Consider the following 27,460-nt stretch of genomic DNA (forward strand, 5'->3'; position numbering starts at 1 on the left):
TGAAGTCAAGAATATATGGATTTATAATTCTTCTTTTTCTGCAGAGGAGAGACTTTTATTACGAAGTCTTCAGCTGTTGCAAGCCTTCTCTTTATTTCTAATAGAGATTCAGCCCGCCTTTCCTGGCACTGACCTAGCTCCCCAGGTCTAGCCTGTGCCTGGCCTGTCTTTTTCTATCCTTTGTCATTCCAAACTGGCTCTTCGTTCTTCAGGTGCTCAGAGTCCACCTCAAAAGGCAGGCATGGGGGTGTTATTTTTTTCTCATCAGTCAGAACTTACAAAAATATCTTTTCTTTTGCTGGTCAGGTACTGGAGTCACTAGTAGCCCAGGCTAGCCTTTCATTTTATTGACAGTGTCTTACTATGTTGCCCGAGTTGGGTGCCAACTTGCTACACGACCCAGGCTGAACTTGAACTTATGATAAATACATGCCATGTGCCTGGCCCTTGGGGTCACCTCAAGCCAGTGTTAGGGACTGAGACTATGCGAAATTGAGCCGCCATTGTGCAAGGATCTGTGTCTGGATGGTTCACCCTGTTCTAAAGGAGCAGCCCCTTAGGTTTTCTCAGTGCACAAAGTCAAAGTTCAAAAGAACTTCTTCACTTTTGATGCCCTGAATTTTGGTCTCCTCATCACCAGGGTTTAGAGACATGCCAGGAGAAAAATCGGTGTGGGAAAACACCAGGCTTCCACAGACCCACACTTGCCACCCCCACCCCACCCCACCCCCAGCTGTATTCTGTATATCTCATTTCAGCATCACAGGATGCTGTTAAATATTTTTACCTGGCTTTTCCAGATTACCTTAGCGAGTCCCTTGGTGACTTGGTCGTCCTCCAAACTGCCATCCCTGGTAGATTTTTTTTCTCATTTTTCTGACATATGTATTTTTGTATTTCACATGTATTTGTTTGAGTGTGTGTGTGTGTGTGTGTAAGCATGGACGCACATACTATAGCATACATCTGGAGATCAGAGAGTAATTGTGAGCGTCAGTTCTCTCTTCTCCCGCTCAGACCTCAGTCTTAGCAGCGAATGCCTTACCCATTGTGCCATCTTGAGATTAAAAAATTGTTGTTTATTTATTTTATGTACATGTGTGCGTACTTGCTTGCATGAGTTTATGTGTACCGTGTGTATGTCTGTGGTTGTGGTATGGGATTCCTTGGAACTAGAGTTACAGGAGTTGTAATCTGCCCGATGTGGGAGCTGGCGACTGAGCCTGGGTCCTCTGAAAGAGCAGTGAGCAACCTGAGTTACTGAGCCATGTCTCCAAGCCTCTCCCTCGAGATGTTTTCTATAAGTCTCTTATCTTCTCCCTTCCTCCCTTGTCGTGTCAGTGGGAGTGTTGTGGACCTGGTGAATAGGAAGTGTGTTACTCTGTACACCGGGAGAGACAGTCACTCCAGGGCTTACAGACCCCAAAGCCCACGCTTTGCTCAAGGTTCCATGGGTCCTGTCTTGTGTTTTCTGCACTAAATCCTTTCTTCTGGAAAGTGTGATACTTTAAAAAGTACCACAAATGTAAAGCTTAATGGAATCAGTGACGTGCATTGTGTGGTGTAAAGGTCTAAGAGTTTATAAGAGATAACCACAGAATAACTACAGACAAAGAGTTGCAGTCTTGGGGCTGGAGAGATGGCCCAGTAGTTAAGAACACAGTCTGTTCTTCAGAGGACCCAAGTTCAATTCTCAGCACACACATGATGAATCACAACTGTCTCCCTACCAGACATGCAGAACACCAAAGTACTTAAAATTAACAAATCTCAAAAAACAACAACAACAACAAAAAAGTTGGGTGAAACAGATAAGGTTACTAAGTAGTTTATACAATGTAAAGTAGACATTTTTAGACTAAAACGATATGACTTTTATATATGACTTAATAAATAATTATAAGCTGAGTGTGGTAGTGCATGCCTTTAATTTCCAGCACTTGGGAGGAGAGGCAGGTGGGTCTTTTGAGTTCAAGGCCAGCTTGATTTACACAGTGAGTTCCAGGACAGCCAGAGTCACACAGAGAACACTGTCTCAAAAAAAAAAAAAAAAAGAAAAAGAAAAGAAAAAGAAAGAAAGAAAGAAGAAAAGAAATAAGAAAAAAGAAAAGAAAAAAGAAAGAAGAAATTACAGTAAGATGAAAGGAAAAAATCACACAAGGCAGAATAACATGAATTTTCTATATACAATAGCAGTGTGTACATGTGAGCATGGTGGAAAGCCATTTGCTATGGGGAGGCTTGTCCTAGGGTAAATGTGCATAGTTCTGCACTCTATAGTTTAAGCAGGAATAGTTAAAATTGATCAACTTCTTTTTTGTACATGCATGTATGCGTGCGCGCGTGTATGTGTGTGTGTGTGTGCCCGCGCGCCTGTGTATATATATAGGCTCACATTTGACATTGGTTGCCTTCCTTGGTTGCTCTCTACTTAATTGAGGCAAAGTCTTTACTGAACCAAATGCTCACAGAATTTGGCTCATTCAGCTAGCTAGCTTGCCAGGAGAAATTCTGTCTCTGCCTCCCGAGTGTTGCTATTACAGGCGGCAGCCATGACTGCCTGGCTTTCTATGTGGGCTCTGGGAATCCAAACTCTGGCTCTCATGCTTGGGTGACTTAGTGCTCTGTCTGCAGAGCCACCTCCTCAGCTCCTCTATAGGCTCTTGAGAAAGGGAGGGGGAAGAAGGGAGGGGCTGAGCTGGGGGGGGGGAAGTAGGGAGGGGCTGAGCTGGGGGGGAGGGGAAGAAGGGAGGGGCTGAGCTGGGGGGGAGGGAAAGCAGGGAGGGGCTGAGCTGGGGGGGGAGGGGAAGAAGGGAGGGGCTGAGCTGAGGGAGGGGAAGAAGGGAGGGGCTGAGCTAGGGGGGAGGGGAAGAAGGGTAGACTGTGATCAGGATATAAAGTGAATTAAAAAAAAAAGAAAACCAAGAAGAGAGTCAAAGACCTCAAAATACAAAAACCTTCCATTCTTAGATTATAATAGTATTTCTTAACTTGTGAGGGTTTTTTTTTTTTCCAGTTCTTAAAACTGAAAAATGGCCTCAGAATTGAGATCAGACTTCATTGCCCTGATTGTGGAGACAATTTATCCCAGTGTTTATTAGCTAAACTGAACAACTTCTATCTGGCCATGTCTGTGAGTTGGGAGTTTGGAAGTGGCTGAGAGGAATGGTTTTTCTCAGGGTTTCTCACAGGGCCGGAAGCCAAGATGTTAGCCAGGGACTCTGTTATCTGAAGGTATGACGGGCTGGGAGGGCTGTCACGTGATTCTTGGCAGGAGGCCTCCCATTGTCAGGAGGCTTCTGTCTTTCCTCACTTTCCTCTTCATGGGGCTGCTTGAGTTTGCACAGGCCACAGGCAGCTGGCTTCCTCCTGAGCCAGCCTCCTCGAAAGGGTGAGAGTGAGCCAGCACCCCAGAAAAGGACTGAGGGCCAATTTAAGACGGACACAGGATTTTCTGAGAGTTGGGAAAAAAATGAATTTTTAATATTATTATTTTGTGTGTGCGTGTATGGAGAGACAGAGAAAGAGAGAGAGAGACGGGGAGAGGGAGAGGGAGAGAGAGACAAAGAGACAAAGAAAGAGACAGACAGACAAAGAAAGAGACAGACAGACAGGGAGAGACGGAGGGAGGGAGGGAGGAAGTCTGTATATGCCGAAGTACTCATGTAGAGGGCAGAGGACGACTTTCAGGAGCTGGTTCTCTCCTGTCACTGCGGGTTCTGGGGATGGAACTCAGATTGTCAGTCACACTTGGCGAGCACTAGCACTTTTATCCACGGAGCCACGCTGATGGCCATCTGGTAGGCATACCGATTATTTACTTACTCAAGTGTATGGTTTTTTTCTAAGATGTTTTTATTTTTAAACCATGAGTAAAGCCGGGCGTGGTGGCGCACGCCTGTAATCCCAGCACTTGGGAGGCAGAGGCAGGTGGATTTCTGAGTTCGAGCCCAGCCTGGTCTACAGAGTGAGTTCCAGGACAGCCAGGGCTACACAGAGAAACCCTGTCTCAGAAAATCAAAAACAAAAAACAAACAAACAAACAAAACCCAACCAACCAAAACAAAACAAAAAAAACCATGAGTAAAGTGTTAGGTTCCGTTGTTCCTTTTCTTTCATAAATGTTGTTTTGTCCTCCAGCCCTCCCCTCCCCTCTTGCCGCTGTGTCCCTCCATCCCCAGCCGCGTGAATTCTGTGACCTGCCCTACCCTCCTCTTTTGTCCTTTCTTATGGTTCTTGTTCCAGTTTCATGGCCTATACCCACACACATGCTCACATATATACTCACACACGTACACACGCGCACACATACACGCACATGCTCGCTCACTCGCGCACATGCACACAGGAACACCAGAAGCCAGCTGTGCTTGAGAAGGAGCCCGGCTTTCTTAGGCTTAGTAGCAGCACCCTGTGGACTGGCTTCCTAATTCCTGTTCTCTTGCAATTTCCATAATTTCATTTTTCTTTCTGGCTGGGCACAGTTGTACTGTGCACACGTGCCATGTTTTCATTGTCTGGGCCTCTCCTGGGGGACAGCTAGGCTGATTTCATCCCCTTGCTATTGTGAATACAGTAACACAAGCAGCTCTGGAAGTGTGTCTGCGGTAGGAGGTAGGGTCCTTTGGGTGTGTGCTTAGGAGGTATGCTGGTCCCCTGCTAGGTCTAATTTTAACTTTGTCAGAAGTCTCCGTGCTGGTTTCTGTAACCAATGTACTATCTCACACCACACTGCAGTGAATAGAGGCCCCTCTTGCCTCACATCTCTGCCTGCGTTTGGCGTCTTTTTTCTTACCGTAGCCTTCTGCTTTTAGATGAATTTTCTTACCAGCTAGCTTCATGCATATGTGTGTATAATGTATTCCAACAACTCTCTCTTCCAACCTTTGAAAATCATCCTCCCACCCTATGAGCATGTCTCTACCATCCCTGCCCTTCTCTCAGGCTCAGAACTTTTGGTTTGGGGACTCATCCCATTTAACCTGGGCTGTCTGTGCCACCATCAGATTGGAACCGTCCACTGCAGCCTAGAGGCATCACTAATGGGACAGCCTAAGGCAATGACTTCCTAGATCCCTGAATCTATCAGTAGCAAGTGGTTCTTCAATGAAGGGGTCCCCTGAACCCCTCTTCCATTCGTGCCTGCCTGCTGTGGGCCCAGGCTGTGTAGATCTGGGTGCCAGCATCTGCTGCTACTGTGAGATCAGGACCACAGTGATCAGGTATTGCCCAGAGGGTGGCGCTCCACGGACCTCCTCCCTAGCTTCTGGCTCTTGTTTTCTTCCCACTCTTCTTCCGCAATGCTTGTCAAGGCTGGTTCTTTGTTTTCTTGACAGCCATTGTGTCTGGGGTGAAGTGGAAACTCAAAGTAGTTTTAATTTGCACTTCTCAGATGGCTAAAGTTGTTGAACGCTTTCAAAAAAATATTTATGGGCCATTTGTGTTTTTTCTTTTGAGAATTCTTCGTTCGTTCCATTACTCTGCTTATTAATTAGCAGGTTTTTTTTTTCCAGTTCTTCGTATTTTCTAGATGAATAAATGATTTGGGCAAGCATTTTCCCAAAGACAATATACTAACAGTGAATAGCACTGGAAAAAGAGCCCAGTGACATTAGCTACTAGAGAAGTGCCAACTGAAACCCAGTGAGAGCTGGGCCTGGCGCTGCAGCCTGCTACCTAGGAGGCTAAGCTAGGAGGGCAGCGAGCCCAAGACCCACCTGAGCTGCCCAGTGAATCCAAAGCTAGCAAGGTGATTCGATGAGACCTTGTTCCCAAATGAAAAGGAAAAGAGGGCTTGGATGTAGCTCGGCACTAAGCACAGTGCATGTGGGTCCCAGCCATTGATCTCTTGCACCAGTCAATGAATAAATCATTCATTATTTGGGAATAAATTCCTCACGCCCTAAAGCCAAACAAGTCAAAATGAGCAAACAAAAAGCAATAGCAAAATAAAACAAGGGACGAACAAATCCCCACAATGAGGCGTATCAGGCTGTGGCTAAAGAGATACATAATAAACATTGAGATAATGAGGACAAATTTGAATACTTGTGCATGGTTAGTAGGCACTGCCCCTTGGGAAGAGAGTCTGATAGTTCTTTAAAATAGTTAAAGACTGAGTTATTCTTTGATTTAATGATTCCTCTCCTAGTTATATATTTGAGAGGAATGAAAATGTGCTTACAAATATGTGTGGGGGCTTATATGCTGGACACAAAAAATCTAGTACATACATGCCCACAGTAGCAATACTTATGGTAACTTCAAAATGGAAACGACCCAAATACTTATCACAAGGTGAAAGAATAAAGAAAACCTAGTGTAGCCATATAGTGGAATATTACTGGGCACTAAAAAGGACTGATGTATTGCTACATAGTACAACATATATAAATCTTGGAAACATGGCAAGTACAAAGAAACCAGTCATAAAAGCACACATGTTGTCAGGGTTTATGTACATGAACTATCACAATAGGCAAATCCACTGAAGCAGAGAGAATAATTGATGATGGACACTGCCTAGGAAAGAAGGCAACTGAGGGTGATTGCTGATGAACCTGGAATTTCTTCCAGGAGAGGGAGAAAAATGATTTAAATAGGTAGTAGCGCTTGGCTGCCCAATTCCTTGAAATGAGTTGTAGGATGATGTGTTACATGTAGAGCTTGGCCACACGATTCCATGAAGAACCAACTTGGCTGTTAAAAAAAAAAAAAAAGGAAAGAAAAAGAAAAAAAATGCTTAGTATATCCTATTCTTTGAAGTCACCCCTTGTGACTTCTACCACATTCAATTAGACGTAACTAAGTCTGCTCTATAGTGGAAAGGATGAACGGTCTCTACTTTTATAAACGTATGTGTGTATATGTCGGGGCATGTGCATGTAAGGGCAGGTGCTTGTAGAAGCCAGAAGAAGGTGGCCAATGGATGGCCTTGGAGTTGCTTGCAATTGTGAGCTGCCTGACTTGGATTCTCTATAAGAGTGGTACGTGCTTTTAACCACCCAGTCATCTCTCCATTTTTGTTGTTGTTGTTGTTTTTTGGTTTTTGGTTTTTTTTTTTTTTTTTTGGATTTGTTTTTTCGAGACAGGGTTTCTCTGTGTAGCCCTGGCTGTCCTGGAACTCACTCTGTAGATCAGGCTGGCCTCGAACTCAGAAATCCGCCTGCCTCTGCCTCCCAGAGTGCTGGGATTACAGGCGTGCGCTGCCGCCGCCCGGCTCATCTCTCCAGTTCTAAGGTCCACTTCTTGACAGGAAGGAACATCAAAGACCTCGTGGAGAAATGTTGAGCTAACCACAGTGGGTGCCCTGGGTCTGATGGCCTCCATGTCAACCACTCACTGATCATGTAGCCTGGATGTTCAACTTTTAGCCTTCATTTAACTTGCCCAATAGTGAGGATTCAACATAGTAACTATTCTATGGCGTTACCATGAGGAACACAAGCAATTAGAAGCATTTAGTGAAGTTCTGAGTATCCTGTGAACAGCCAGACAGCACTGCCTGCCTGCCCTCCCTCCCCCCTCCCTGTGGCTCTGACACTGAGGTGTCTTGTCGTGACCCCTGGGATGCTGGATCTGAGCCCAGCAGGGTGGATGGCTTTGTTGGCAGTGTGGCTCAGCCAAGGTTGGATGTTGAGGGTGTTGGGTCAGAGATTGTAATTCACCGGCTTTCCAGGAAGAGCTGAGAATCCCTCCCGAATGACCCCCAGTCACTGAACCCACCAGGGAGACCTGACAGTGAGTTTATGAGTTTGTGCTGAGCAGACTGACTGCACTTCTCTGGCTAGAGCTGTGTTTCTGGAAGGAAAAGCAGCTCGGGGCATCACACCAGCATCGGATTTCACAGGAAGCGAGAGTCACGCAAAGGGAGTGAACCAATCGAACTTTTATCTCCACTCAGGAACCTTGCTCTGTTTGTGTCTCTGCTCTCCCTCTGAGCCCTATCCCCCCTTCCCCTCCCCCCTCCTCCCAGTCAGAAGGGAGTTGGATGAACCTGAAGGGAATTCAAGACTTCTTCTTTTCAATCCAGCAGACACTGGAGTTTTCCAGGGTTAAGGACCAAGAACTAAGTAGCTTCCAGGATTTGATACCTGTCTATTGTTTAGCAGAGGACAGAAAGCAGATCTGGCTAACATCCCTCATCCTCTCTGGGTCTGGACCAGGGCTCCTGAGTGAACCGGGTGGCTGTCACAGACAGGGAGGGAGCTAGGAGCTGGCTAGCCTCCTTCCAACCATTCCTTTTTGTTCAGACAGTCCTCACAACCGGAGGGTGAATCTGTAAATGTCACTAGTTGGCTGGGCTCTAAGTATACCCAGCCCCTGATGTGTACTGATATCATTCCTCCTGTGGTTTTTAACATGCAGTATTACCCCTCCTGTATGTATGTCTGTGTGTCTGTGAAATGTATATGTATATGTATCCACCTGTGCCTGTATACTTGAGTGCATACACATGTGGAGACCACAAGTCAATCAGGCACCATCTTCCATTGCCTTCCACATTATTGCTATTATTATAGTTGTTATTTTGACTCAGCTCTTCCACCAAATTTGAGGCTCAGTGATTGTCTCGGCTGGCTAGCAAGCGCCAGGGATCCACCTGCCTGCCTCCCCAGCACTACAGCATGCAGTCTTGCCCGCCTGTTACACACCCTCTAAATCCTCCCCTCATGACCCTAGAAGCTGAGGACTGAACCCAGGGCCTTTGACCTCCTGGGTAAAGACTCTACCGCTGAGTTAAATTCCCAGCTGTCTGCCTTTCTTCCTCTTCCTCCTCCTCTTCTTCCTCTTCTTCTTCCTCCTCCTCCCCCTCCTTCCCCTCCTCCCCCTCCTCTTCCCCTCTTCCCCTACTCTTCTTCTTCCCCTCCTCTTCCCTTCCTTCCCCTTCTTCCCCTCTTCCTCCTCCTCTTCCCTTCCTCCCCCTCCTCTCCCTCCTCTTCCCCTCCTCCCCTACTCTTCTTCTTCCCCTCCTCTTCCCTTCCTTCCCCTTCTTCCCCTCTTCCCCCTCCTCTTCCCCTCCTGCCCCTCCTCTTCCCTTCCTCCCCCTCCTCTTCCCCTCCTCTCCCTCCTCCCCCTCCTCTCCCTCCTCTTCCCCTCCTCCCCTACTCTTCTTCTTCCCCTCCTCTTCCCTTCCTTCCCCTTCTTCCCCTCTTCCCCCTCCTCTTCCCCTCCTCTTCCCCTCCTCTTCCCCTCCTCTTCCCCTCTTCCCCCTCCTCTTCCCCTCCTCTCCCTCCTCTCCCTCCTCTTCTCCTCCTCTTGCCCTCTTCCCCTCCTCTTCCCCTCCTTCCCCTCCTCTTCCCCTCCCCCTTTCCCTCCTTCCCCTCCCCCCTCCTCCCCCTCCTCTTCCCTTTCTCCCCCTACTCTTCTCTTCCTCCCCCTCCTCTTCCCCTCCTCCCCCTACTCTTCTCTTCCTCCCCCTCCTCTTCCCCTCCTCCTCCTCCTCTTCTCTTCCTCCCCCTCCTCTTCCCCTCCTCCCCCTCCTCTTCTCTTCCTCTCCCTCCCCCTCTTCTTCCCCTCCTTCCCCTCCTTTTCCCCTCCCCTCCCCTCCTTCCCCTCCTTTTCCCCTCCCCTCCTTCCCCTCCTCCCCCTCCTCTTCCCCTCCTCCCCCTCCTCTTCTCTTCCTCTCCCTCCCCTTCCCCTCCTCCCCCTCTTCTTCCCCTCCTTCCCCTCCTTTTCCCCTCCCCCTCCCCTCCTTCCCCTCCTCTTCCCCTCCTCCCCCTCCTTTCCCCTCCTTTTCCCCTCCTCCCCATCCTCCCCCTTCTCCTCCTCCCCCTCCTCCTCCTCCTCTTCTTCAGTGTGAGTGCTTGGGATCTAGACTCTGGTCCTCATGCTTGTGTGAGAAGCACGTTACTCACTGACCCACCTCCCCAGCTCTGCATGACAGTTCTGAGGTGAGCAGCTGGTTTTGGAGGAATTGTTGAGGATGACCACTGCTTCCTAGGAACCTCAGAGATGTTCCTGACATACCCGCGTGCTCGGCACGGCTCTCTGAGGACATGTGTCTGCTGACTGGAGTCCAGCAGTGGGGTGCAGCCCGCATCTTGCTAGTTTCTGAGTCAGTCTCTCTGAACTATATCCTGAGAGGATTTGGCTTCCTGTGGTCCTCTGCCGAGCAAGGCCTGCAGGACAGAATTTCTTTGGCTGCTTTTGTTGTACAGTGTACAGTAAGCCTGTACTCCTCAGGCCTCGGCTTAGCAGAACTGGGGGTTGCTGCCCTCTCCAAACTTTTTATTCTTCAGCCTTCAGCCTGGCCTGTCATGTCCTGTCTGTTCTTGCTTTAGCTCTGGGCCCTGGGTCCCTGGCACATTCTTGCAGGCCCTTGGAGCACCCGTTACCATGATCCTTTGCAGACAGAAAAGATGTCCAACTGCAGGCACAGGTAACTGTGCTTTCCAGGTCCCCCTCACCCCCAAATCCCTGCCTAACCCTGAGGCTGTGACTTCAGGCCCTTAGCCTCGGCACTCCAAGGTGCTTGGCCACGCCCTGGGTGTGAGGGAGAAGTAGGGCGATTGCAGAGGTCTAGAGTGAAGGGGCGGTGGTGGTGGTGGTGTCTTGCTTGTTTTCTCTCAGGTCGGCTGAAGACCAGGCATTCATCCTGTCCTCTTTCCTCCCAGGGTTCATTTCTTTAGACTAAATGCCTTTGGGAGTCTCTCTGATTCCTTCATTTTAAATCAATTTCATGTATTATTATTGTTGTTCTTTTGTATGATGTGTGCATGTGAGTCTGGGTACGCCATGGCATGAGTGTGGCCATCAGAGGACAACCGGGAGGAGTTTGTTCTCTCCGGCCACGGGCTCTGGGTATCAGACTCGAGTTGTCAGGCTTATGTAGCAAGTGCCTTTGCCCGCTGAGCCACCTAGCCAGACCCCTCTTGTCTTTTTTTGTTTTGTTTTTGAGACAGGGTTTCTCTGTGTGGCCCTGTCTGTCCTAGAACTCACTATGTAGACCAGGCTGGTCTTGAACTCAGAGAGATCCACCTGCCTCTGCCTGTTGAGTGCTGGGGTTAAAGGCGTGCACTACGAAGCCGCTTCCTCTTCTCTTGGCTTCTGGAGTAAAGCTGTGACTCATCGTCCTGTAATGGTGGATGGGGCCTGCTGGGGAACTGTGGGTTTGAGCACTGTTGCTTTGGAAGGTGTGCTGAGTTGGGCAGGGCTTCCGTCTCCAGCCCTGGCTCAGGAGCTACCCTGGATACTCTGGGCCCAAGTCACTGTCTGTGCCAGGTATGACCAGCCACCAAAGAGGAGCTTGGGCAACATGGCTTCAGGGTTTCTGAGTACGGGACATTTGATAGAGGAGGCTGATAGAGAAGACATCGGGACTGGTATGGCCCATTCTTGATCTGATCCTCATCTGCGAGCTGAGGGAGCATGACAGAAGCCTGGAGCTTGGAGCCCGGCTACTTGGCTTGTCTTGGATACCACATGGGAAAGGGCCCTCAGGCTCTCTTTGGGTAAACCTCCTCGGCAGATCTTGTAGACATATCAGAATTCTGGGCCAGTCTTTAATGTAGACAGTGGTTCTCAACCTGTGGGACCTGACCCCTTTGAAAAACCTCTATCTCCAAAAATATTTATGTTATGATTTAGTAGTAAAATTAGTTATAAAGTAGTAATGAAAATTCTATGGTCAGGAGTCACCACACCACAAGGAACGGTATTAAAGGGTCAAAGCATTAAGAAGGTTGAGAACCACTGACCTAGGATCTTCTCTACTTCAACTCCAGCCTTGGCCTGGCCCACACCCCTGTCCAATCTCCCAGGCTGGGACCCTGCTACAGGCAGAAAACTGTGTATTCAGATCTGCCCTGTCTTGCATGTGTTTACCCAATGTATGGGGATATGTTTCCATTTCTAGGAAGGGCTACAGTTAGCTGTGGCACAGTGTAGCAGTTCCAAGGGCTTTGCAAACTGGAATAAGTTTGGACCAAACCAGCAGGTATAGGTGGCTGTCCCGGTTCCTCTGGTGCTGATGCACCAGCATCAGAAACAAGTAACCTTTCATGTTAATCCTAAGTGTCACTGGGTTAGTGAGAGCTGACCCCTGAGTGCTGGCCACGCCTCTTTCAAAGCTTCCTCTCCCAGCCCACCATGGAGCAGGTACCAGATCTGCCTAGATCTCTAGGCATGATAGAGCCTGACAGTAGCAATTTCAGGGACCTCGAGATAATCATCCTGTGGGTTCCCATGCATCCTTTCATCCCAGGACCTCATCACTGTCCAGGATCATCAGATCACAGCCTGGAGTGAAGTAACCCCATCATTAGCCCTGCCTCCCAGCCATGGACACTGTGGTCCTGGGAGAGAAGTGGGCAGTTGGGAACTAGACTGAGCCTCTTGGATTCTGAGGCCTTCAACCTGGTCAAGAGAACAGTAAGAATTCTGATGGGCAGGAGGCTGGAGTCAGATTGGCTTATGGATTCTACCAGTGAGAGGATCAAGGCATTCCAGACTACTGTGGTTGGAGGCCTCATGAAGAATTTCAAGATACAGGCCTCTCTTCTTTTTCTTCTCTGAAGGCTGCCTGCTTGTCTTCTACCAGTATGGAAGCCCACGCCTTAAGAACCAGCCCAGTTTTAGAGGGCACACAGAGAAACAAATGATTGGGACAGTGACAGGGTGTCTCACTGTGCCTGAGGAATGGCTGAAGGAGGTCTAGAGGAGACAGCCCACAGCTGGAAGAACCAAATCAGGTCAAGAAAAATTACCAACACATAGTTATTCAAAAGAGGAAGTACTCGCATTACGGGAGGTGAACTGCCCTCACTGGAAATGACAGACCAGGGCTAGAGGATTGTTAGGCAGGGGTCAGATGTGGAGACGGTATAGGTGGCTGGCCCTGCTCTTCTGGCCTCTCAGATTATGTTCCTGGGTGGAGGGGGTCCTGTCCTTTCAAGGAGATCGATGAACTCAAAGAGTTTTTGATATGACTGGAGAGTGATGGGTGTGGCTGTCTGTAAGGATGGCTTGAGGGTTTTTTGTTTTGTTTTTAATCTCTGTCTCTCTGTCTCTGTTGGTCTCTGTCTGTTTCTCTCTCTCTCTTTCTCTCTCTCTCTCTGTGTGTGTGTGTGTGTGTGTGTGTGTGAGAGAGAGAGAGAGAGAGAGAGAGAGAGAGAGAAGTGTTGGAGCAAATGTGCCAATACACATGTATGGAGGTTAGAAGACAACCTTGGCTTGAAGCACGGATGCTTATTGTGCTGGCTAGTTTTATGCCAACTTGACACAAGCTGTAGTTATCTGAGAAGAGGGAACCTTGATTGAAAATGCCTCCATAAGATTGGGCTTCAGGCAAACTTGCAAGGCATTTTCCTAATTGGAAATTGTTGGGGAAAGGTCCAGCTCATTGTAGGTGTGGTTACCCATGGGCTGGCAGCCCTGGCTTCTATAAGAAAGCAGGCTGAGCAAGCCCTGAGGGACAAACAAGCCGGTAGGCAGCACCCTTTGTGTGACTAGTGCTTCCAGATTCCTGCCCTGGCTTCCATCCAGAAACAAAGATCCACTCCACTCAGGTTCCCATTCTTCACCTGCTCCTCAGCCCAGGTCAATCACAGTCTTTTCCTTACCCTCATAGGTTTCCTTCTTCATTCCATTCATTTTATCTCCCCTATCTGTCTATCTATCTATCTATCTATCTATCTATCTATCTATCTATCTATCATCTGTCTGTCTGTACTGTCTGTCTGTCTATCTGTCTGTCATCTGTTTATCTATCTACTGTCTGTGTGTCTATCTGTCTATCTAGCATCTGTCTATCATCTATTATCTATTTATCATCTATCTGTCTAGCATCTGTCTATCTATCTATCTATCATCTATCTATTGATCTATCAATCTATCATCTGTCTGTCTGTCTATCTATCTCTCTACCCATCTATCTTTGTGATGCTGGACTTGAACCCAGGACCTTGTTATATATATGCTAGGCAAGCACTGAAGCACTGAGCTGCATCCTGGCTCTTCTTTTTTTTTCTTTTCTTTTCTTTTTTTCCTTTTTTTTGTTTTTTGGATTTGGTTTTTTCGAGACAGGGTTTCTCTGTATAGCCCTGGCCGTCCTGGAACTCACTCTGTAGGCCAGGCTGGCCTCGAACTCAGAAATCTGCCTGCTCCTGCCTCCCAGAGTGCTGGGATTACAGGTGTGTGCCACCACCGCCCTGCCGTCCTGGCTCTTGTTGACAGGATCTTGCTATGTGCCATGGCTAGCCTTGAACTGGAGAGCCTCCTGCCTCTACCTCCTGAGTGTTGTACTTTTAGTTGTGAAAGTGTTGTTGTTCATGGATGCATTCATATTGTTAAAACAACAAGAGTTGGAAAACAATATAAATTGGAATTCTTAACTATTTCCATCCACTTACCATTATCTTCCCTCCATGCAGTTCTGGCTTTAATTATGTGTGTGTTTGTGTGTATGTGTGTGTGTGTGCATGTGTGTGTGCCTGTGTGTGTGTGCCTGTGTGTGTGCATGTGTGTGTGTGCATGTGTATGTATGTATGTATGCATGTGTGTGTGTAACATGTATGCACACATGCCCGGTGTCCTTTTAAAACCTTGTTGGGGCTGGAGCCATGATGATTCTGTGGTTAAGAGCACTTGCTGTTCTTTCAGAAGACCTGGGCTCAGTTCACAGCACGCACATGGTGTCTCACAAGCCTTCATGATTCCAGTTCTGAGCTATCAGATGCCCTTTTCTAACCTTCAGTGCCACCAGGCATGCACAAGAAGCACAGACAGAAAGTCAGACAAAACGGGTACATACATAAAATAATCTAAAAACCAACCAAACAGCTTGTCAATAGTATCCCCACACCAGGCCATATAGAACCAGCCCACACTATCCCCCCCATTACAGCTGGAGTTGATTTTTTAGGCAGTACCTCAGGAATTTCCATGTTTCCTGTTTTTCTGCAGCTCCTGTGCATGTGTAGTTAGTGGGTCTCTGATAAGGATCTGGTTGAAGGCTCCTCACATATCAGTTCCAGTGGATAGCCCCAGGAATGGCGATTAGCCTCCCTTGTGACACAGTGTGACAGTGTTTTGTAGTCTACTCCTTTGCCAATGTGGACACTGTCCACTGTTTGTCTGGGCTGCCCTGTGCAGGGGTGAGCTCCCCATCACCAGAATGGCATCAGTCAGGCTGGAGCCACCGAAGATGGCACTCCTGATGGGGAGAGGAGGCGGCAGAACCAGGTGGCTTTGGAGGTCCCTTCCAATCAGAGATTATGCCTCTGGATGGCCTCACATGAACAGAAGAGCTGCCGGTCACTGACCGTTGTTCAAAGGGTTTCTTTCATTGTCCCCACAGGTCAGCTGAAGCTGTCTATTGATGCCCATGATCGGGTTCTGCTGCTGCACAGTGAGTATGTCTACGTGCAGGCTCCCCAAGGACAGAGAGGGCGGTCCCCTGCGGGCCCGGAGCTGGGCAGGCACGGTGTCACCACGGCATCTTGTCTCTTCCCATAGTGCTCTGCCATTTGTCCACTAACAGTGTGGCTGCTCACCTGGGCCGCTTTCTGTAGATCCAGTCTCTGCTGTCCTCACACCGAAACATCTAGAGTTTTGTCTACCAGACCTGTATTCTCAGCAGGCTGAAGCTTCTGCAAGACCTCTCAGCATTATACTTGGACCAGACACAGCAGGGGCCTAGGAAAAGCCTTCCCGTCCCTGCTGGGGTTTTTTTCCTCCTTATTTTGTTTATTCACACAATGGTGGGCAGCATAGCGTTCCGGTTAAGGTCATAGCTTTTGGAGCCAGGCCACTAGAATCTGAGTCCTGGTTCCGATACTTTGCTTATTAAGTAAACTTGAGCAATCTCGGTTTTCTCCTCTCGCGGTGCTGGTAATAGCAACCATCTTGAGGACTGTTTCAAGGATTAACTGCATGGTAGAGGTGTCTAATAAGCTGCGATAGGAAGCTGTAAACTGCAAAGTTAATAGTTGAGCATTGCCACTGTGCTAGAGGTTGGGGACACCTAGAAGTCCTTCCCGTGTCTAAGTGAGGTTGCCAGTCAAGTCTTCCCACTTAATCTCTTTGTCCTTCCTTCAGCCCGGCATGAGTACTGTCAAGCTTTTGTTGTGGCCCTCCGTGTCTGGACTCTTCACCTTAGCTTGGAAGGCCTTAGCTGTCCCTATAGGTTCCCTGGCTCTTGCTAAGCAAGATAATGTCCATCCCCATTCCATCTACAACATGCTGCATTTCTCAGGAATGCGACTAACTAGGGCATCACTGAGCTGAAGGAAGGAAGGCTGGTTTTGCTCCCTGTCTCCCCTACCCCCCAACCCAGGAGTCATCCCTTGTCCTTAACTCTCCTCCAGGGTTTTGGGTCCTCATCACGGCCTGACCATACATACTATGTCACCCTGAGGTTTGGTCTCTTCACCACAATAGGAGAGGTGTGAGGGTGTGGCCAGGGCTACCTTACCGCCATTGATAATCAGGAAGACCCAGCAGGTCACCAGGTCAGGCTCCTGCCCGGGAAAGCCACACCCTAGAGGGGAGGGATACATTCTCTCAGAGAAAGGTAGCTAGGATACAGGACAGGGAACAACAGTCGCCTGGGTCCTTTGCTCCTGGCCTTAAGGGGCCCAATGTGAATTTCCCAAGGACCAAAAGAGGGGTGTTCCGCTCCTGCCAGGGTCTCTCTCCAGCTGTGCAAACAGTTTTTGCAAAATGCACCTTGGCCCCTGCCACACCATTTGTCCTGTGTGGTTTGCTTTGGCTTTCCCCCAGCCTCAGTGCTTCGTCCCTTCCAGCCTGGCTTCCCAGGCCCCATTCCTTAGACTGCTGGGGCATTATGTGAGCCAAGCTCCAGGGTCCAACTAAACAAAGCACAAAAGAAAACAGGAGATCAGGGTTCTGTGAGACCTATTACCTGACTGCTGTGGACATCAGGCAAGAGAGCCATTCTTACCTTTCTAGAAAGCATTTATACTGTTCCTGTCTGCCTATCTGCCTGTTAATCTTTATTATTGTTGTTGTTATTTTCTGTTTTGTTGGTAAGGCTGGGTATCACATTTTGGGCCTCATGTATGCTAGGCAAACACTCCCTAACTAAACCACGCCCCAGCCCTCGTTCATTCCTTTTATATAGCAAACATTTTGCAGAACAGTTACCTTTAGGCCAGGCAGTCTACTGGGCACTTTAGAGATGTTCTTTTATTTTAAAAGGACACGTGTCATGTAAGTGAATATCATTGTGAGCTCTTAGGGAAATGGAGCAAGCCAGAGTCCCTTGCTCTAGCATACATGGTTAGTGAATGGTGCAACCGGCTTCACACGCGGTCTGCCTGCCTCTGGACTCTGAGCTCGTGACCGTTTGGTGACACTACCCACTGCATGGCACGGTGCCCCCATGCAGGTTGGGCTCCCATCCCTGGAGGCTGTCTTGGAAGGTAGAGAGATCACCAGACTGGGAGTCAAGAGACACAGGTTCTAATCGACCTGCCATTTCCCTGGCTCTGTGATTCGACACACTGTTCTTATAGTTTTGGGTCCTCCTGGCAGCCACGTTTGCTTCAGTTAGTAATGCTTAGACTGAATACACTGAAAGTTCCCCTCCAGCTATAAGACTTGGGGAATAGAATGCACCCCATTCTATTCCAGGGCGACGGTGCTGCCAGAACATGGTGGTGGAGGAGACGAGGCAGAGAGTGGACAATACACTAGGCAAAGAGGGGGTCACAACCATTAGTTATCATGTCAACTCAAAGACGATGAGGTCGGAATCCTACTGCCCACAGATATGCCTTCTATTTGAGCACAAAATAGAAAATGTCTTTCCATTAGCGAGTGCATGCCTGTGCTGAAGTGTGTGCATATACTTCCTCCCATTCACCCACCCTAACCTTTCCCTTCTTTTTCAGTCATAGAAGGTAAAGGCCTGATGAGCAAGGAACCTGGCATTTGCAATCCCTATGTGAAGGTATCTGATGGGATAAGAGGCAGATGTGGGGTACCGAGGTGGACTCTCAAGGTCCAAGGACACCTGTGGGTTAGGGGCCTGCGGTAGTGACCACCATCTCATTCACTGGGTCTCTGGGCATTTATGAGGCCCTGTTCTAGTCTAGACTCTTGAGGGTTTTGTTTGTTTGTTTGTTTTTGATTTTTTTTTATTGACTTGTTGCCTAAGGCTGTGGTCAAAAGCTAGACTCTCAAGGGTGATCTTGGTGATCCACATAGGGACCATGCTGGTGACTGAAACACAAGCTTTCTAGTGGACACAGCATCCTCATTGCCCTCCCTACCAAACTAGAGGCAGAACAGCCAGGCTTGGGCAGGAGAGTGGAGGGGTTTCTCTGAGGGCTGGGAGGGCTTTCTGAGTTAGACTCCAGAGGACCATAGGGGTAAAGAAACAGGAAGCCAAAGGTCAGGGACATCCCAGAATGTAGCAGCCAAGATGCCAGGTGCAGGCCTGACCCTCTCTTCCCTTTACGTCCAGAAACCCTTCCTGCCAAGAGCTGGAGACTGGCTCTGTAGGAACAGGCTGGATGCCTGAGGCCTGGGAGGAAGAGCACTGCAGGGAAAACATGGCCTCGGGGCCTCTCGGGGTGGGGGCAGGGCAGAATGCCCAAGAGCTCCTGGGGACTTCGAGGGGAGGAGGCCTTTGGCTTTGGGGAAACCTCCCTGGTCTAGGGAAGAACAGAGATGATAAGATTGTCCCTTCTCTCTGCTGCCAACTTGGCTACCAGCACCATGACGCTCTGTCCTGGTGTCTGTCCCACTGGCCACAGGCAGGCTCCTTGTTTGTGATGGGGCCTCTACCCTGTGGTCTTCCCAGGCTGGCTTGAAGAACCCGGGAAAGCTTTTAGTTTGGAGCCTCGCAGAGCTGGCTGTTCAGAGCTGGCTGTTCAGAGCTGGCTGTGGGGCTTGGGTGACTGTGTCTCTGTGATCGCCTAATACTTTTACTTTCTCTACTCAGATTTCTTTGATCCCGGAAGACAGCCAGCTCTGCTGCCAGACGACTCAGATCATTCCAGACTGCAGAGACCCAGCTTTCCACGAGCACTTCTTCTTGTAAGAGTCAGGAACGTCTTGGCCCTTGAGAGGAGAGGCAGGGAGGGTTTGTCTGGAAAGATCTCCCGTTTGCCAGACCTAGACACAGATCTAGGCAGAAAAACAGCGACTTCTGAAGGGTGCCTTTGTTTTCTCTTCCACGGTGTCCTTGCATCCCTGGCCAGGGCCCAGCAGTGGGGCCTGCAGTAATAATGTGTCACTTGGCTGTCTTTCCTAACTACAGTAACTAGCTTAGGGCTGGCAACACCTTCCCCCCCTAAAAAAAAAAAAAAAAAAAAAAAAAAAAAAAAAAAAAGAGTAGCTAGTTTCCCACTGCCTCTGGCCAAGTTCTCACCTTCAATAGAAGGAATTTTCCAAGCTGAAGGGCGGTATTACCTGTTCACCCCCCTTTTTTATTTAAACTCATTAACCTCCCTGAGCCCAGCTTCCTCATTTGTAGAATGGAGTTAATAATAGTTCCTTCCTGGGGAGCTAGGGACTCTTAAGTGGGACGTGGGGCAGCGCCCATCAGAGGGGGAGCATCTGCTGTTATTATTATATTATTTCTGTCCCTCATCTCTGGATACTCTGGGCCAATGGGAAGGGCATGGACGTTTACTCTTTTCCTGTTAGTGAGAATGAATCATAATATTTTGGTTTGCTCCTCATTTCACACAAGGTAATTCTGGACAATACGGGTGAACCGAAGGAAGAGAATAGAAAAATCCTCTGCGCCCTCCCACTCACATCGATAGATAGGAGCTGCTGGGTTTCTTGTCAGATCTCTCTGTGGGTGTGTACCTCTGTGTGTGTTTACAACACAGGACTGTTTTATAACGGTGTGTCCTGGCCTCTCTTTTGTCCCTAACAATGAGGAATAAATGCCGCTATGCACGTGAAGATGCATCTCCCACACGGTGGCACTATATTTAGCAAGTTGTATAGATTCCAACTCAGCTGTTGCAGTCATGGCCAGCTCTGGGAGCCTGGCCTGGAGCTGGGCCCTCCTAATGCTCTCTGCTTTGCTTCCTAGTCCTGTCCCAGAGGAGGGTGATCAGAAGCGTCTTCTGGTGACAGTGTGGAACGGGGCCAGTGAGACCAGGTGAGGAGACCTGCTGGGCTGGGCTGAGAACCTTCTCTGGGTTAGGGGTGCCAGCACACTAGAGGGACTTACCTCGTGCCTTCAGGTTAAATGAATTGCACAGGGTCCTGAGTCCCTATCCTATGCAATGATGAAGAGGAGGCCAAGGCATTGTCCATGAACATTTGTGAGCTCTTGGTATCAACAAGGCAGGGCTTCACCCAGGGATGGCAACTAGCATACACAAAGACTCTGCTCTTAAGGCACCCACTGTCCAGGAAGGGATACTAGGCACTGTCTGGAGATAAAATACAGCAGCAGCGTGCACGTCGCCCAGTTCCATGGGATTCTGTGCACTGCTATCACTGGGCCTGCTTTGCCTTGAGTCACTCCTTAGAGCCCAGCATATGCGTGCCCAGTGAACACTCACCTCTTACATAGAACGGGATGACAGATAAAGAGTGAGCGCAGGAAGGTGCCTGGGAGAACTTCATGGGAAATACGAACTTCTGAACCTGGGCAGAGAGTAAGGGTAAGGTAAAGAGAGGCAGAAGGGGTGTGGCCTAAGCAAGCAAGCAGTAAAGAGGAAGTCATGGATAGTTGTGGTGGCCTCAGGCTGCCACGAGGAGGCCTGGTTTAGGTGTGCAGAGATTGTGTGTGTGTGTGTGTGTGTGTGTGTAATACACTGATCTTGCAGGCAGTGGGGGACAAAAGAGGCAGTTGCAGTTATAAAGAATGGGAGGCAGATGATATAGCACGGGGTGGGGGGGTGTGCTAGGCAAGCAGCCACGATGATTGGCTGCTGAGGAAAGCAGGCGAGAGCATGTGCCAGCCACGCCTAACGGGGCAGGAGCAGCATGGGGCCCATTTCACAGAGGGTAATCTAAGAATCTGGGAGACCTCGTGGCCAGGAGCACTTGTCCAGCACCTACAATAGAACTGAATGTATTTAAACAGGTCCCGTGTGGATGAACATCAGCTCCGCTCTCCAGCCTAGACCCAGAAAATGTTTCGGGGGTTGAATGTTTTTTGGGGTATGCACCATGTCGAAGATTGAACCCAGAGCCTTGTGTGTATCAGGCAAATGTTCTACCATTGAACTACATCCCAACTCCTGAGTTCTTTCTGGAAACATAAGTCCCACTAGCTAATATGTTTTTTTAGGGGTCCCATTTAGCCTTGAGAATGGAGTGCTTTTTGTTTTGATGGACTCTTCATCAGGGAACGATGCTCATGATACTCCTTTCTCCATCCATGCATCCATCTCATCTATGCATCATCCATGCATCCATCCATGCATGCATGCATGCATCCATGCATCCATCCATCTATCCATGCATGCATGCATCCATCCATGCATCCATCCATTCATCTATGCATCCATCCATCCATCCTCCATCCATCTATCCATCCATTCATCCATCCATGCATGCATTCAGCTGCTACTGCCTGGCAACCAACATTCTAGGCACTGAGCACCCATGCAGCTCTCTGGAACAGCAGTGAAAGAGACTTGAGCCCTAGATGGAGAAGGGGGCACCACACTGATACCAGGAGCCTCACTTGCTGGGTGCTGAGCTGAGTCCAGCCAAGAATGCATTACCACATTTGAGTAGTTTATGCTAAGTTTCCAGAGGAGGTGACTGAGGCTCAGGAAGATGACGACAGGACCTTGCTCAGGGTCACCCGAAGAGTGAACAGGAAAGCTAGGAAGGAGAGCCAGGCCTTAGGAATCTCGGTGAAGAGAGAAAAGGAGGAAGTCAAGGCAAACTGCTACTTGGGAACTAAAGGCTCATTTTAAATAGCCAGAAAGTAAGAAAGTACAGTAAATTGCCAGGTGAGATTATCAGCTTCCACAGCTTCCAGAGAGTTCTGTTCTTCCCAGGAGGCATTTCTTTTCCGCCTCTGTCTGTAAAATATCATTTTTACAGATATCACTGGGCCACCGCGGCAGTTTTCCTCCAATGCCAGTGGTCCAGGGTTCTGGCTGGACATCAGAATCTCCCAAGATGCTGTATGGTTCACAGGTCTCCAGGCAACCCAGGCATGCGATGGCTAAACCCACATCTGCATGAGCAGGCCCTGGAGGTCTACATCTAAACAGGGCCCCATGGTGAGCTGAGGATGCCAGTTTGGTGTCTGGGATGCTGTTTGGCCACTGGGACATACCAGAAGGACACCGACACGTGACTGACACACGCTATAGGGCTAAGGTTCGAGCAAGTCTTTGATAGGGCAAGGTGAGAGAGAATTGATGGGAATGACATTTGGAAGTAGTACCCAGCTGTGAGAACAGGGGGAGGGGTCAGATATACCTGCAACTGGTGGCATCGCCAGCAGTCTGTGAAGGGAAGGAGAGATGCTGGTATCCCGAGCACCGAGGTGACAGTGGTGTGCCCAGATCGAATGATGAGACAGACCCTAGGGGGTGCACTGAGTGGTCAGTAAACTGCTTCATAAGCCCTAAAGGAGGTCCAGTGGAGGGACGCCGGGCAAGCTCTCGGTGGAGGTGAGGGCTGGAGGTGAGCCTTCCGTGGGAAGCAGGTAGGTAGAGCTGCTGGAGGAGCCAGGGATGCAGATCATATTTTAGGAAGAGAAAGGGAGGCTGGGGAAAGTGAGTCAGCCTCCAGAGAGGCCGCCTGGTCAGGGCGCTGGCTCCACCAGTTGCCTATTTTGGGAAAGTGAGATTCTTGATTAAATAAAACACAGCCAGACTCATGGTCAGAGTCCCAGCCCTGAGCTCAAGAGGGCCAGGGCAGGCTCAGGCAGGCCTGCCTGTGGAGAGATGGCTCCACCAAGGCTGTCAGCACCACGCTGCCTGTTTTCAGCCTCCTGGTATTCTCAGCAGACTCCCCTTTATCAATGTTCAGAAAGAAGAGGCCTCCAGCCCTGGGGCAGACAGACAGCAACCGCAGGACACTAGGGCTCTACTGAGCACTCCCAAATCAAATTGTGTTTCTCTGAAGGACAGATATTCAACTTCTCGGTGGAAAAGACCATTACAGACAGTGGGAGACAAACATTAACTGAACTGTTTTCCAAGTCAAGCATTTTCTATACATTATCTCATTTAATGTGGATCTTGAGAGGTGAGAATTATGATTCCTTCCCCTCAAAGGGCATAATGCTTTGAGGTTATATAACAGCAGGTACTTAACAAGCATTTATTCTATGTGAACATTAAGCCCATGGCATGCCTTATCTAATTTAATCCCCACTCAGCTCTTTTATGGCCAAGGAAACAGGCACAGAAAGGTTATATAACTCATCCAAAGTAACACAGCTGGAATGTAGGGGAAAAAAAATCAACTGCAAATTCAGGCAGTCAGATGTGTTTGTTTGTATCACATCCCAGTGCACTGGCCTACCTCTTATACATGACAAATGACTCCTGTCTTAGTTGGGGTTTCTATTCCTGCACAAACATCATGACCAAGAAGCAAGTTGGGGAGGAAAGGGTTTATTGAGCTTACACTTCCACGTTGCAGTTCATCACTAAAGGAAGTCAGGACTGGGAACTCAAGCAGGTCAGGGAGCAGGAGCTGATGCAGAAGCCATGGAGGGATGTTTCTTACTGGCTTGCTTCCCCTGGCTTGCTCAGCCTGCTCTCTTATAGAACCCAAGAGCACCAGCCCAGAGGTGGAACCACCCACAAGGGGCCATCCCCATTTGATCACTAATTGAGAAAATGCCCCACAGTTGGATCTCATGGAGGCACTTGCCCAACTGAAGCTCCTTTCTCTGTGATAACTCCAGCCTGTGTCAAGTTGACACACAAAACTAGCCAGTACAACTCCAGACCCATTCTCCTTCCTAGTCAGTGGCTTGCTCCTCCAACCTTGAGATATTTCTTCAATACACATAGTGTAGTTTTATATACCACCTGGTCAGATGTGCAGTGGGCACATTCTGAGACCTGTAGGCACCAAGTGGGAGAAGAGAGGCCTCCCAGTGGTGGCTGCAGATCCGAGTTTAAATCCCCAGCACACATGGAAAAAGCCAAGTATGGCAGCACACCAGCTTATAAGCCCTAGAACTGTGGGGGTCAGAGACTGAGGGTCAGGGTTTTACGGCTGCCTGCCTAGTTCTAGCTTCAGTGAGAGACCTTGTCCTGACAGAATACGGTGGAGAATGGGGTGCTGAAGTTATACACCTGTGCACCACACGGCCCATCACAGATGCAGAGGATCCTGGAAGGGCAGCCATGGGGTTCAGCTGTGGATGCCAGCATCTTGGCAGGAGCTGAGGAGAGCCAGTGAGCCTCTGAAGGAGAACCACTCCTCCTGGCTGTGAGACTGTGGGCCAGCCCTTTCCCAGGTCTGTGCCTCAGTTTCCTTATCTGTAAAACTCAGCCATCTCCAGGGCTTTTTATTTTCAATTCCAAACTTCTGTGAATATTAAACAATAACAGCCACTTTCATAAAGTGGCCCGATAAACAAACAAACAAACAAACAAACAAAACTAGAGACTTTTTCAGAGATAATCAAAGATAGAAGGCAGATATGAACCCCCCAGAGATGCGTAGCCCCAATCCCTTTATCAATATGTAGTCTTCTTTCTCTTGGCCTCACCCAGTTTCCCCTCCTCCAGTGCATCGCCTTCAGATGACATCAGTATAATATATATATTATATACAACTCCTAAAGACACAGAACCATGAAGACATAATCACACTCAGAATAATAGTGATTATTATTATGTCTAATTCCTCAGCGCTTTAGACATGGAGCTGGGCTGTTTGGAAGTCCTGTCAGATGATAAGTAGAGGCAGAGCTGAAGCTTCTAATATCATTTATAATATCGTTTATAGCACTTTCTGAACTTGTAGCCAGAGAACAACTTTGGAGAGAGATGTAACTGTTCCCCTGAAAGACGGACATTTGACTCATCAATGTGAAAGACCATTACGGAAGGAAATGAATAGATTTAAGAAAAGCATACACACACACACACACACACACACTCACACTCACACACATATAAATTAAAGAACACAACCTTATATGATAACCTGTGACTGCATGTATGGAAGGTCTTTTTTGTCCTGTGTCAGGCAGCACCATCAATACTCTAGGGCAGCCTCTCCTTTAACCCTTCTATGAACAGGATCTTTGTCAAGCCTACTGTGGCCCAATATCAGAAAGCTTATGACCAGTGATGGGTCATGCATGTAGCACAAAGAAAAATGTGAGTAGAAAATCACGTCCTCAGTTTAAGGCATCAAACTAGAAATAAAGCTTAAATCATAAAACCCTGTGAAACAAAATAGTTTAAGGCTCTTGTGTGAGCAAATTAATGTGCTCTCCCCCAAAATGTAATCAGTCTCATCTTGCAGTAAGCTGAGCAGTTCTGCCACGCGCTCCACTCAGTGAAGCTGCCGCTGAGTCTCGCATTGGCTGTTCCCTCTCTCCGGGATGCGCCTCCTCCTCTTCCCTTTTCTGGCTCTGCTCACGAGGCGTCCCGCAGGCTCCCATGCCCCAACTGCCTCTTGTGCCTCCGCAGTTTGTTGCCCTCGCTGTTCATCTGTCAATCTCACTCTGTCTTGTGCCAGGCCCCGTCTTGCTGTCTTGAAACTGCTATTTAGATTCCTGCCTATCTGTCATGTTTCCTTAACACTGGGGCTCCGTGCCCAGCGCCTGCCAGCCATGGGCGTGATGGATTCCCCCATTTGTCAAGCCTTTGCTGAGTGCAGAAGCCTGAGACTGAAGCCTTGGCAGTGGGCAGGGACCAAGGCCTGGTTCCAGAGCCTCCTCGTGGAGGGAAATTGCCATCCCCTCCCGCGTGGGTCCAAGTTGGTAAGCTGGCTGGTTGGTACCTTGCCGTACGCTCGGGCTGCTTATATAAGCAGTTCTTCCTCCGAAGGGTTTTCAAAGCAGCCTTTAGAAGTAGCTAATTGAAGAACACTCAGAGAGAGAGGTCCCTGCTTGTGGACGTTAATTGTGACAGTTTACTCTGCCTGAATGATCATGAAATCACTGGAGGCCCCTTAGCAGGCTGCAAAGCTCAAGGGAGGCTATTAACCATTTAGCATTCTCTAAGCACCAGGGAATAAAAATTCCACTTACAGCAGAGCAGGGAGAGGCGATGTTTATTACGACGAAAGCCCAAGCCTGGAGACAGGGAAATCTACAGCGGCAGCCAACACGAGTGCAGAGTGTACCTCACCTCACTCCCAGCCAAGACTCTCCCCAATGTGCTGATGGGAAAAACAAACTTGCTAGGAGCTCATTGGAGTCTCTAAGGGCTGTCCTCGAGTGGCAGCTCTCTGGATGTCTGCTGCCATGGCAATCTAGCCTGCTTCCAAGAGGGAAGAGTGTTGAGGACGGCAGGGTAGGAAGGTGAAGGGGTATTTAGTTAGGGTGACTGCATTACCCTCCTTGAGCGAGTCATTAATGAGGCCTTGTATGTCAGGGACAGGGAGGAGGAGATAACCAGGAGCCACCGCTAGAGAAGCAGCCAGTGATGCCATGGAGTGAGATAGCCCTGGCTGCGGTTCAGAACATGGATTGGCAGGCAGGTGGCAGTGCTCTGTGCTCTGCCTGTCACTTGGCTTGGGCGCCTGGGAGAAGCTAGTTTTGTTGTACTTACAGCTATCAGGTGGCAAGCTGCCACCCTTTCCGGAGAATCCAAACAGTGTGTATTTATGGAAGTTCCTCGACCTCGCCTTGACCATGGGTGGGTACGGGTAGAATCCCTGAAGAGCTCTCTCTGGGCTCCCATGCCCAGACGCTACCTTGAGCTAACTGCGTTTGGATCTAGGCATGAACTCTACAGCTCAGAATCTCCAGGCAGGTTTTGTAGGCAGCCCTTTGATGCTGCTGAGAGTTGCCTCCTGGGCCTGAGCCCTGAAGACCAGCTTCCTGGGAAGTGCATCTGCAGGGAGTTTTACCCACTCCCTATGCCAACCGGGGTGGGCCAGATGCTCTCTGTGGGCCCTTCAGATAGTGAGAATTAGGCTGCCAATGCTATGCTCCAGTCTAAATATGTATGCTGTTTCTAGATAGTAATTAAACCAGTCTACAAAGGAATCTGAGTTGGAAGCTGTAGAAAGAGGAAGGGAAAGAAAACGAAGCAGAACTAAAACTCACAAAAGAATCGAACATCAAGGTCAAGTAGAACGTGGTACAACAGAGGTCCTTAAAAATACATTTATAAAGTACCCAGCCCCACTGCAAAAGCAGTGACTGTTCCCCTATGAAGATTTGAAAACAAAACTTGCTAACAATACCACCTACCAGACACAGTCGTTTGTCTTTTGTGGCTCTGTTTCCCATGAAATTTCAGCTTTGCACACGCCCTTTTCTCTGACGAGAGCATTTCACTAGCATTAATGGAGGCCATCACTATTAAAAGCTGTCAATCAGTTCATGATGGTTGGACATTCTCTAGGCTCT

The 27,460-nt window shown here is 48.8% G+C and overlaps 1 protein-coding gene across 4 annotated transcripts in view; it reads left to right on the forward strand.

Moving 5' to 3' along the window:
* Rgs3 (regulator of G protein signaling 3) overlaps positions 1-27,460 on the forward strand; it is a 136,580-nt gene that overhangs the window by 18,828 nt on the left and 90,292 nt on the right. For all 4 annotated transcript variants that reach the window (XM_052176596.1, XM_052176593.1, XM_052176597.1 and 1 more), the window contains 4 exons: positions 15,299-15,349; positions 17,856-17,914; positions 18,911-19,005; positions 20,018-20,086. In XM_052176596.1, the coding sequence (XP_052032556.1) occupies positions 15,299-15,349; positions 17,856-17,914; positions 18,911-19,005; positions 20,018-20,086 (274 nt within the window). The remainder of the gene's footprint in view (positions 1-15,298; positions 15,350-17,855; positions 17,915-18,910; positions 19,006-20,017; positions 20,087-27,460) is intronic.

Source organism: Apodemus sylvaticus, chromosome 3, assembly GCF_947179515.1.
Source record: "Apodemus sylvaticus chromosome 3, mApoSyl1.1, whole genome shotgun sequence".
Taxonomy (NCBI): domain Eukaryota; kingdom Metazoa; phylum Chordata; class Mammalia; order Rodentia; family Muridae; genus Apodemus; species Apodemus sylvaticus.